We start from the raw sequence: 12,298 nt of genomic DNA on the forward strand, positions 1-12,298 counted from the left end.
CCCGCCGTCTCTGCTTCACGTGTGCATGCTCGATTATGTGAAGGTGACAAGCAGTCACACGTGCATGTGCATCTCTCTCCTGAGTTTTGTTGTCCTGGGAGCTGGGCTGCTCGGCAGGGGGTGGCTTGCCTGGTGGGGACATTTGGCCCCTTCTGGAAACAGTTTTGATTGTAATGACTGGGTGGTGCTCCTGATTCGAGGCTGGTGACACTGCTGAACATCCCACAGCACAAGGACAGCCCCCAAACCAAAACTCCCCCTCCCAGAGTGCCAGGTGCGAGGCTGAGAGCCCTACCTTAGCAGAGACACCCTGAGGCCTCACAAGAGGGGCGCAGTGGAGGCCTCGGTGTCCCAGCCTCGGCAGGGTGCTGGGTACCTCAGGTGCGGGTCTCTCCTCGCTGCAGTGGGAGCGCGACATTAACCGTGGCCTCTCCTGACGAGGGCAAGGTTAGACATGTGAACGGACAGGAGGTGAGTGTGGTCTCCAGTGATCTGGAAAGGGACAAAGGGACGTCCCTCCTCCGGGAGCCGAGTGTCCAAGGCTGTGTGCGCCTTGGCGATCTCTGCCAGGGATCCCCTCCTCGCTGCCGACCCTCAGCTCTAGGGCTCTACACTTGGCTGCTGGGGTGGGCGCCACCTCCTCTCACTTGCCTCATCAGCCAGGTCATTCCCTCTGTCCCCTTGTAGAAGTCTTTGTGTGCTCAGCCCAGCTTCCCCTCCAGCTCTGCCTGTTCGGTCCCTCTCTGTTCCCTGCACAGGACCCAGAATCCCTCTCCTGCCCTCACTGTCCTCTGCCTGGATTGAGAGTGAGCAGCTCAGTCTTTCTCTGAACTCCCCTGCCCTTCAGGCCCTGCCTTCCTGTCTGGAAGAAGGTTCCGGCAGTCCACCTTCTTAAAAAGTGCTTTCACTGCCCTTTTCAGCATCTTGCCTTCTCTTAAATTCTGGTAATTCTGCCTCACCTGTAATTTCCTTTGTTTGCATTTTCTGTTTCCAGGCTGTCAAGCTTTGTTGAAGAAATTTTTTTATAAGGTTACTGTTCATTTGCACTACAAATCCATGTCATGTAATTTTGCCGCATCCTCATTTCCTCCTGTCGTTTTTTTTGTTTTTATCTGTTGCTTGTCCTTCACCGTCTGTACGGGACAGTGTCTGAACGTCACCTTCCTGTGCCTTGTTCTGAACAGTTCCCGACCCGTTTCAGGCCCCTGCGCAGGGGCTGCACCCTGCGTGCTGGGCGGTCTCCTTTCTGGGCCATTCTCCTGGGTTCCATCAGTCTTGGAGTGATCCCTGGCTCCTCTCTCTGCCTCCCACACGACCTCTGTGCCTTTCGGCAGTCCCTGCGGGATTTATCCAGTCAGACCTCTGCACACCCTCCTTGTGTGCCCCCCTCCCAGGCTGTCACCTCTTGCTCGAATGATTGCTGGCACTCTCCAAGGAGACTCTGCTTCAGCTCTTCACCCTTTGGTTTATTCTCAACCCCACAGCCAGACTGATCTTGTTAAAATGTACATCAGACCATTTTCTCCTCGTGTTCAAAGACTCCAGTGGCTTCCCTTCTTCCTCAGTAAAAGTGAGAGTTCCTGAACATGGCCCGTAAGGCCAGACATGGTCTGGCTTCACTGACTGTCCCTTTCTCCTGCGAGGCCTCCGGCCTTACTGGACAGCCACCGTGGCCTCTTTATTTTTCCCAGACTGGGCACGCTCTTGCCTCCAGCCCTTTGCAGTTGGTGGTTCCTCTACTTGGACTGCTCTCCCTCCCGTTATTTTCATGACCCATTTTCTGCTTCCTTTGGGTCTTTGTGTAAATGTCACCTCTTCCATATTTAAAATGGAAATTCTTACCCACAAATACTTCTTGGTTTCCTTTCCTCTTATTTCTCTCCATAGCACTTAACGGTATCTGAACTACTCCATATTTTCCTTTCTTAATTTACTTCTTGTTTTTTCCTGTATTCACTGGGGTGGTTTTATCGGTTCTGTTCACTGCTTAGCACATAACAGATAGATACTCAGTAGTTGTTGGGCAAACCCTTCGTGGGTCCCCTCCCCCACTACTGTTTGACTCCACTACTGTTCTGAAAGCAGGTCTGTAATCAGGTTACTTTCCCACTCAGTTACTGCTGAAGGCTGACCTCTCGGCCCAGTGACTGAAGTTCGGGCCCTTAGCAGGACATGCAAGGCCTTTTGCAGCCTGGCCCAGCTCACTTTCTNCTTCATGTCTTCCAGTCACATTCACTGTTCTTCCTGGGCTTCCCTTCCCCTCCTCTGTTCCCTTGCTGACAAGAGCCCCTCTTCCCCTGCTCTCTCCCTTGCACTCCTGCATTGTGTGCAGGCCCTGCACAGCCAGGCCTTGAGCGGGGTGTCGTCCCTGTGTCCTGACAGGCCCCCTGGCACTTCCCTTTCGCGGTGCCCGCCACTGCTTGTATGCTCACCTGCTCTGTCCCTCTAGATAGAAGCGCCTCTTTTTGAATGTAGAGGTGGGGAAGCTGCTGTTGGATCCTTACTTCACTCATTTTGGATTGTTGTATACACTCGGGCTTACGATTCACCCTGGTGTCTAGATATGTACTCAGCGAGGAGCGTCCGCTGTCTAGAGTATTTCGTGTTGATGGACTAGGCAGAGCTAACTGTGGAGGAAATTTGTAGAAACAGTTGCATTTAAGGAATTCACTATGTTTTCTTGTGTCATTATGTAGCTTATAAAGCTTTTCAAAAAAACATCCCGTGTTTAAAAAAACAGGGCATAGATATATGTTTGAGGCCATTTTATACTATTTTAGACTTTTAAGTTGAAAATTACATTTGTGTAATAATTACCTAGCTGCTCTGAATATAATTTAAGAACAAAGATCAATACATGCCCTAGTTGAGATTTCCCCATTTTCACATTAATCATGATTTTATTTATAGTAAAAGAAAATTCTCACCATTGTTGATTCTCAGACTATTAAAACAGAAGCCGAAACTCTCAGCTTCTCAGTCAAGACATAGAGCGAGGACGGTTTTTCTTCTCTGGTTTACTTTTGTACGTTTGTTCCCTTAGTGACATCGCAGGAATGCTACTGAAGTCGACAGGAAGTTTTCTAGAGTTCGGCTTACAGGAGAGCTGCGCCGAGTTCTGGACCAGTGCCGACGACAGCAACGCTTCAGACGAAATAAGGTCGTGGCCTTGCTCCTGCCCTCTCCCCTTCCTTATTCCACAGACTCCTGCTCTTGGTGATGAGTCTAGAATGCTCCTTGTTCAAACCAAATGGTTGGACTGTGGGGATTTCCATAGTAGATCTAAAGACTTCTGGTCATGACTGTCTTATCTTTCCATGTACTCTCTTCGTTAGAATTTTCTATGACATTTTCTTTGAAGGTGAATTTAGAATTTAGTAGCCTAATGAAAATAGTGTCTTTTGAGAAAGGGAGAGAGAGTTTTAAGTGACTGAAAATGAGTGGAGAGCATTCATCCCTGTGTTCTGGAATGTCTCTAATCAAATAATTATGTTTCTTTCTGTCTTTTAAAACCCTGTAGCAGTCTGTTAATACATTCAGTAGACGTTTGGTGCGTGGTCATTGTTTTTATGCATAGCTTATTCTTTCTCTTGAACTTGAAGCTCAAGTACATGAAACCATGGCTTACACGTCTGTTTGCATTTCCTCCAATTCCACGAGTTAGTATTCAGTTTGGACCACGTTAAATTGCGGTTTTCGTGGCACGTGTGTCAGCCATATATTTGTGGCCAGTTATCTGTGATATCATATGATTCGACCTTAGGAAATGCTCAAGGGGAACTGACTTCTCTAGAGCTGAAATGTTTTCTCTCACCATCCACAATTTGATGAGAAGCACATCTTGGGTTTCAGAGCACCTGGGAGGTCATCACGCCAGAGTTAAAGAAAGAAGCGTTTACACAGGTTCTTACCTGGGACAGTACTAATAGCTGAGAATCAGAAGGAGTCAGCTTGTAAAAGGTCCTGCGGGTTTGGGAGGTAACATTGTAGATTCATAATAAACAGGGAGTTGGAGATGTAAGATGGTGAACTAGAGAAGGATGCAGAGGCTGCTCTGGTTCTTATTAGTGGTGGATCTAAAAAATGCGCTCGGGTGCCAGGGCTGGTTCAGGTGCTGGTGTGCGCTCGTGTGCGAGTGTGCGCTCAGGTGCTGGTGTGGGCTCGCGTGTGGGTGTGCTCTCGGGTGCTGGGGCTGGCTCAGGTGCCGGGGCTGGCTCAGGTGCTGGTGTGCACTCAACGTGTGAGTGTGCGCTTGGGGTGCGGGTGTGCGCTCGTGTGCGGGTGTGCGCTCGGGTGCTGTGTGCACTTGTGTGCGAGTGTGCGCTCGGGTGCTGGTGTGCGCTCGGGTGCGGGTGTGTGCTCGGGTGCTGGGGCTGGCTCAGGTGCTGTGTGCACTTGTGTGCGAGTGTGCACTTGGGTGCTGGTGTGCACTTGCATGCGGACGTGCGCTTGGGTGCCGGGGCTGGCTCACGCTGGCTTGTGCTGGCTCCGGGGGGCTAAAGTACGATCGTGCACACCTCTCCCCCAGTCATTGCTCAGTGCTGTCGCAGTGGTAGCTTGCAGTCAGCAAGGAGGGGAGTATTTACACCACAGAAATCACAAGACATTATACAAGCTAGGAACTTGAGGGGGGGCCAGTTGTTAAACATTTACCATTCCACCACTGTATTTTCCTTTTTAGTAAGATTCTGAGTTGGGGGTCAACTTTTAGGAATTTTATCTCAAACTCTTAAGAAATTATTATAATGAAATCTTTAGAAAATTGAGCTTACTGTATTTGAAGGTTATTGTACGTGACTTACTTATTTAAAGAATAAAAGTACCCTCTAGAAAACATGAGAGCGAGCTTCTGAGTATTTCAGATACATTCTCAATAATCGCTTGCTCCCATTTATCCAGTTTTCAGTCTTTGTTAATGCGATTTGACTTCGTCTGTGTTGCTATTTCCTGACACACTCCCTTGCTCTAACTGGATTGCACTGACTTTGCAGGCGGTCTGTGATAGAGATTAGTCGGGCGCTGAAGGAGCTCTTTCACGAGGCCCGAGAAAGAGCCTCCAAGGCCCTGGGATTTGCCAAAATGTTGAGAAAGGTGAGTTAACTCCTGACTGATTGTTTAAAAGGTTTCCTTTGCCTTTTATTTTGTTTGTTTGTTTAAGCGAACCCTAAAGAACTTTCTTTGTAACTGTGATCCTAGGACCTGGAAATAGCAGCAGAGTTTGTACTTTCAGCCCCAGTCAGAGACCTTCTCGACGTTCTGAGATCAAAGCAATTTGTTAAGGTAAATAAGATGCTGTAAATGGAATATTTTACCTTTCTTGTTTTTCTCTAAAACAGACAGACTTTATCTTAATGGTCCAGATGATAAATATTTTAGGCTCTCCTGGCTGTATTGATCCCAGTAGAAAGATTTTCTCATAATTTCTCAATGAAATAATTAGAAAAACAAAGTTTTTCGTACTTATTGACTTGCTTTAAGAATGTAGATAAAGTCAGGGCACCTGGGTAGTTCAGTCGGTTGAGTGTCTGACTTCGGTTCAGGTCATGATCTCACGGTTCGAGCCCTGTGTCGAGCTCTGTGCAGACAGCTCAGAGCCTAGAGCCTGCTTCAGATTCTATGTCTCTCTGTCTCTCTGTCCCTCCCCTGCTTGTGCTCTGTCTCTCTCTCTCTCTAAAAAATAAACGTTAAAAAGTTTTTTAAAAATAAATGTTAAAAAAATTTACAAAAAAGAATTCAAATAAAAGTCATCACATATTTACTTGTACTATTAAAATTAGCTATGCATATACTTAATATATGTAGAATAATAATGTAAAATAACAAAATAATGTAAAATAACAAAATAATCATTGATTTTTAAGTAGTTGTTCTGTGTTTCACCCTCACACTTCCTGAAACATTTCAGACTCTTTATTGGAATGCTTGCCATCAGTGTCCCACTCATCACTGGACCCCCTTTTTGAGTCACCATATTTACTCACATTTAAGTGGTTGGACGTTGAGCATTGACAGACTCTGTGTACGGTCTCGTTACTGGAAATTTTATTCCAGGCCCACAATTTTATCCCACCTGAATTTGTGTGTGATTTGCACAATGTCACATACATGTTCCTTGTTAAAACGATCTTTAAAATAAAGGCTTTCTATGGTGTCCCCACCAAGAATAGTTAATGAATCCGCTATTAACATTTTTTGTCTTTTTATCAAGTGAGGTGACTTTCTGTAAGCAATGCAAAGTAGCACTGATCGGGGTTGTTTGAGGCCATCCTTCCTCCCCTGAAGGGTATTTTCGTGCTTACTGGGAGTACAGTGGTTGGAGGGTGCCCTGTGGCTTCCCCGGGCTTCTCAGGCAGAGTGCTCCCATGCTCTCCTCCTCTGCCTCCTGTGCGGCCCTGGACGCCCCTGGTGCCCTCCGTGCCTTCCGTGCGCATGCTGGTCCTTTCCCGGTTGTGTTTTGTGTCTTAAATTACATTTCTGTAATGGGTGACATTCCCTAATTTAAGATTTTGGGTCATTTCTTTCGCAGGTACAGATTCCCGGCTTGGAAAACTTGCAGGTGTTTGTCCCAAACACTCTCGCTAAGGAGAAGAGCATTATTTTGCAGCTACTCAATGCCGCCGCAGGAAAGGACTGCTCCAGAGAGTCCGATGATGTTCTCATCGATGCGTATCTGCTGCTAACCAAGCAGTGTGACCGCGCCCGGGGTGCTGACGACAGCTGGGCCGCGTGGGAGGCACAGCCCATCAAGATCGTGCCTCAGGTGGAGACCGTTGACACCCTGAGAAGCATGCAGGTGTGTGTCACTCCCGGCTCCGCCCCCACTGCTCCCCGCCCCCCACCTTGCAGCAGGGCTCTGGACTTCCAGTACCTTTAGGGAAAATCAGTTGTTAGCAGCTCCCGAGTGCTTGCTTTAACTGCCACAGTCGTCTCCAGTGTAGACGTCCCCCCAAGTATGCCTCGATGTTTTCCTACTTTTGTAACACACCTTATGCAAAACTCTTCCTTCAGAGTTTTATTTATGTCTTTTCCGAGTTCAGCCGTGGTCTGTGTACTCAGGTCACAGGCGCCCTCTCACCTGTTCACTCTGCAGTTCAGAAATTCTGCCTCTTCTGTGCTCCGGCCGACTTGCTGTGAGCTTCCATTTTTGTAGTGAAGGCTTTTACGTACTCCCCGCCCAGCAGGGGTCCCATGATGGTTCCTGTAACTCATTAATTAAAACCTGGAGGAAGCCCCCCGTGTGTTCTGCGTCGGGCCGGCCGCGGCTGAGCACACGGCTGGCGGTCTCTTCCACACCACCTGCTGTCTCGTTCGTGTTCTCTCCGTGAACGGTACTCTGTCCACTCATGTGTTCAAACCAGAATGTGACAGTAAACTCGTGCTTCCACCCCTCCGGTTAGTCACCAGCCCCAGCACACGCGAAGCAGTCCGGGTTGTGACACTTTCTCTGCCGTCCAGGGCCCCACCACAGTCAGCCTCTGTAATCCTGGACCACAGCACAGTCCCACTCCCAGCCACACCTTCCCTCTCTCCAAGTGCGTGTTTGCTGGGTCCTTCCAGAATGATCTTTATAACAGGCAGCTACGACCACATGACACCTCTCTGCAAAATACTACAGTGACTCACTGGCCGTTTCGCCTGTTTCGTGGAAAGCCACTCATATCACTCTCTCTTATTCCTGCATTTTCCAGCTTCACGGACTGGTGCAACACACACGCGCGTGAGCATGCACACACACACACACAGACACACACACACTGCTGCAGGAGTATTGAGTTACTTGTGGTTCTAGGATGTTCTGAGACATCATGCCCACACAGCTCTGGGATCCTTCCCTATCGTGTGGAAGACCTTAGACATGGTGCCCGCTGCTGGGCGTAGCTCTGCTTGGAAACTGCTTTCTGACTTGGTGGTTACTGGCCCGGTAGCTCTCTGAGGTTGGCGTTGTGTTTGGACCAGGGGTTGACCTGGAATGGGGACCCGTTAAGTGGGTCTGTTTTTAAGCCCTGTGCTTGGTTTTCCTCCAGGTGGATAATCTTTTACTGGTTGCGATGCAGTCCGCCCGTCTCACGGTCCCGAGGAAAGCTTTCCAGCAGTGCATCGAGGGGCTCATGGCGCTGCGCCAGGAGCAGACATCCAGCCAGCCGCTCGTCGCCAAGGCTTTGCAGCAGCTAAAGGTATTTCAGTGCCGCCTCTACCTCGGTGACCGTCCCTGCCTCCCCTACTTTAGTTACTGCCCCCACCTCACCTGCCGCCCCTACCTTAGGTGCCTGACTTCTGTCCGGGCGCAGCAGTGCAGTACCATGCAGGGGGTCTGAAGCCTGGCATCGCCCTCACCAGTCCCCCTCTTCACGGTACACGTTTTCCCACCTCCTAACTAAAAATTTCCCAGATCTTTCTTGGAGCTGTAGGACTTTGGAACTGAAAGGGAGAAAAATCTGAACGGCTATGTGGTTTCTTAGTGGCATGCGGTTGGTTAGTAGCCAAGTTGATATTGGGATTTAGGTCTCTTTATTTCTAATCCAGGTTCCTTCTTTAGCAATTACCGGTATTTGCTGGAGGTTCTCCCAGTCAGTAATGTGTCATCTAAACGAAGATTTCTTTATTATTTTCTTTGACAGATGCTTCAGCCAAAAACTAAGTAGAGAAAGCAGTTGTAGACAGGCAGCAGGCTTTCAAGTTTAGGGCAAGCAGAGCCTCACCTTCTTTTCCCGATATTTCCTGTTTTCACCACTTCTACCTTGTGCCCCAGTCATCAGTTGTAGTCTGATCCAGGCTGTTCCACAGGCCGTCGGCTATATCTTCTTAGTCACATCAAGGCTTGACTTCTTGAAGAAGAAGCACTTCTTGAAATTATAAGTAGTTTGATAAGCATTTGTTTTTCTTCTGTCCATCTGATTTGTCTTATTTACCTGGAAACACATTCTCTCATTGATTGCCTTCCCACTCCAATACCAGGGCAAGGGACTTTGTCTTTTCTTTTGGTTTGAGTCAGTTAACTCTGGAGAGTGTAAAATTGTATAAGGTAGTGATTATTCCTGAGCTGCAGGGATTTATGGCCTTATGGACCTCAACTGCCACACTGAAGAGAAGGGAGATCTGGGAATTACCACCACGGAGGCATTCCAGCTTGTAGGATTTCAGAAGATCCAAGCAGGGAAGGAACATTCCCCTGGGTCAGGGGAAGCGGAGCGCTCACCTAATATCAAATAGTCTGACTTGGCTACATCATGAGGGACACAGTAGAGAGTCATGGGAGATAAAGCTGGTAAAATTAGGTGGTTAAAAATCAGGATGTTAAGAGATTTTGGGTTTTATTTTTTTTCTAACTCCTCAGGGAGTTGTTGAAGATTTAGGAAGAGCATTTTGGAGCAGTATGTAGGGGGAGCTCCGATGGAGACTATGTGTACATGCCTGTGTGTGTCGGGGTCAGGGAAGGGGTCCAGCTCGGAGCCTCTGGAGTCCTGCCTGCAGACACAGCCGAAGCCCGAGTGGGCACAGGGCTTTCTGGCCTCAGCAGTATTCCCATTTTCAGTCAGTAAGTCTTTGTTTTGGGGAGTTGTCCCGTTTTGTAGGGTGTTTAGTAGCATCTCTGGTGCCACACACTAGATGCCAATAGGTTTCACACCCTGTCTCCCCAGGTTTTGACAACCAAGTAGACATTGCAGTGTCCCCTTGGCACGAGGCAGGGAAAATCGGGCCCAGCTGAGAACACTTGGACCTCTAGCACGTAGTGGCAGGGAGACGAGAAGACAAATAGAGTCCGTGTGTTGGATTGAAACCACACTTAGACTTCAGCAACCAGCCCGTGGGGAAAAACAGCTGCTGGTCAGTGTGCAGAATATTGAAGATGAAGGCATCTACTCAGAGACCACATAGTAATTAGGCATTATATTTTTTAAGTTTATTTTTAGAGTGAGGGATTGCAGGGGAGGGGCAGAGAGGGAGAGAAAATCCCAAGCAGGCTCTACACTATCAATGCAGAGCCCTATGTGGGGCTCCAACTCACACACCTTGAGATCACGACCTGAGCCAAAACCAAGTCAGACGCTTAAGTGACTGAGCCACCCAGGGCCCCTGGACATTATCGTTTTAAGCGGACTTATTTTGGGGGCACCTGGGTGGCTCAGACGGTTAAGCTTCTGACTTCGGCTCAGGTCATGATCTCACAGCTCGTGGGTTCGAACCCTGCATCAGGCTCTGTGCTGACAGCTCAGAACCTGGAGCCTGTCTCAGATTCTGTGTCTCCCTCTCTCTCTGACCCTCCCCTACTCACGCTCCGTCTCTCTCTCTCACAAATAAATGTTAAAGTAATTTTAATGGATTTATTTTTCCTCTTGTATTTCATAAGATGTTAAAGAATACCTAATATAAATGAACACAAAAATAAGTACATAAATAAATTTCCTTTATTTTTGAATAACTGGAATAAAAATGGCTAAAGTATATTGCAGTGGTTAAGTTAATGTCTGTGATGATGAAAGAAATCTTCCTCTAAAATACACTAGGTACTGGGTGGCTGCTTTGTTTGGATTAATTATGTTTTGGGGCCCTTCAGAATGACGCGCTGGAGCTTTGCACCAGAATAAGCGACGCCATTGACCGAGTGGGCCACATGTTCACATCGGAATTTGACGCGGAGGTGGAGGAGCCGGAGTCTGTCACGCTGCAGCAGTACTACCGGGAAGCAATGATTCAGGGCTACAACTTTGGGTTCGAGGTAGGTGCGGAGAGGGAGAGGACGCGCAGCGCAGCTTCACAGTTGCTGTAGTGCACTCGTGGAAGCGTCAGGAGTCTTGCACAGTGCGCTGCACTGGCGATGGTAACCACGGCCTCGCCAGGCATACCATCATCCCCACCCAGTGTGGAGAACGCTGGCGTCCTTCTAGACTGCCCTGCGTTGCCCAGCTCTTCGGTTGTGCCGATAGCTTTCTACTGTCAAAACCTTCTAAGAGAAGAGACGTTTATCGTCATGAAAGTACATTTGTAACTTCAGCTTATGAATGAAACATTGTAAAGCTGCACTGGAAGATACTATATTATCTATAACTCTTTACGCTCTTGAAAAATGTGTAAATTTTAATTGGATTTTGCTTTTTGTTTTTAGAAAAGTGGCAATTTACACAGACCTGGCATTTGTAGTGTTTAGATATTTGTATAATTGTTATTTTCTTCTTCATTTTGATATACACAAAATCTTCTTACAGTATCATAAAGAAGTTGTTCGTTTGATGTCTGGAGAGTTTAGACAGAAGATAGGAGACAAGTATATAAGCTTTGCCCGGAAGTGGATGAACTATGTCCTGACTAAATGCGAGAGCGGTCGAGGTACAAGACCCAGGTAATGACCGCATAGATGTTGCCTGGAGCTGCTGGTAACTCAGTACTGCAGTCTCTCTGGCGGCGGGTGTTGGTGGTGAGAGAAAGCGCCCCTGTGCATGTGCGGGCGGGGGGGGAGCCAGTGAGAAAGTGCGTGTGAGCGTGTGCTGAAACAGCCTGTGGACCTGGAAAGTGCAGGAATGAAAGGGATTTAGGATTGGGAGTATTTCATTTGTATATTTTATGTGCAATTTCTGAGCAGCTGACACGAAAGGGAGCAATTTGGAATCTGTGTGATCAGGGTTTTGCTTTATTTTGTTTTTAAATGAAACTATTAATACAGCAAACCCCATAGTGCTTATAAAAATTAACAACAAAATTTGGTCCATAATGAGTTAACTTTAAGGGAGTTCACTTTCTCCTTGGATAGGTCTTCCTGATTGCTATTTTTTTCCCTCCCTCATGAGTGAAATTTAGGCCTATTATTAATGTAGATGGAAACAAATTGGTAACTAGTTCTTTTACGAAGAAGTTGTTTGTCCTTTTCTCACAAAACTGTGCTATAAATTTACTCATCCCCAAAAGGTGTGTTTTTTCTTGGACCATAATTTTCCAATCAGATTACTTTTCAGTATTGTATAGGATGAAACTGCTGCAGTGTTTTCTTGGTTTTGTGATTACTGAACTTTTTCATGTAACAGGTGGGCAACCCAAGGTTTTGACTTTCTACAAGCCATTGAACCTGCCTTTATTTCAGCTTTGCCAGAAGATGACTTCTTGGTATGGAATATTCTAGAGTTTTGGGTGTTTTTTTTTTCCATTAAAGAAATGAGTTGATCAGTGTTCCTGATTGTGTATTTTTTGTAGCTATTCTTAAATATTGTTTTCATAATGCCCATGTAAAAGCACTGTTAACAGCATAGTGAGAAATTCCGTGTTCTGTTCTTTTTATAACAATGTCGTTCAACTGGCTGAGTCCGTG

The 12,298-nt window shown here is 47.2% G+C and overlaps 1 protein-coding gene across 1 annotated transcript in view; it reads left to right on the top strand.

The window, feature by feature from the left end:
• Positions 1-12,298, top strand: part of MAP3K4 (mitogen-activated protein kinase kinase kinase 4) — a 67,100-nt gene that overhangs the window by 32,811 nt on the left and 21,991 nt on the right. Inside the window, exons 5-13 of the mRNA XM_077755077.1 lie at positions 848-944; positions 3,044-3,160; positions 4,992-5,091; positions 5,197-5,280; positions 6,527-6,793; positions 8,025-8,174; positions 10,556-10,717; positions 11,205-11,338; positions 12,018-12,096. Of these exons, the coding sequence (XP_077611203.1) occupies positions 848-944; positions 3,044-3,160; positions 4,992-5,091; positions 5,197-5,280; positions 6,527-6,793; positions 8,025-8,174; positions 10,556-10,717; positions 11,205-11,338; positions 12,018-12,096 (1,190 nt within the window). The remainder of the gene's footprint in view (positions 1-847; positions 945-3,043; positions 3,161-4,991; positions 5,092-5,196; positions 5,281-6,526; positions 6,794-8,024; positions 8,175-10,555; positions 10,718-11,204; positions 11,339-12,017; positions 12,097-12,298) is intronic.

This window comes from Crocuta crocuta, unplaced genomic scaffold (genome assembly GCF_008692635.1).
Source record: "Crocuta crocuta isolate KB4526 unplaced genomic scaffold, BGI_CrCroc_1.0 scaffold11, whole genome shotgun sequence".
Lineage (NCBI taxonomy): Eukaryota > Metazoa > Chordata > Mammalia > Carnivora > Hyaenidae > Crocuta > Crocuta crocuta.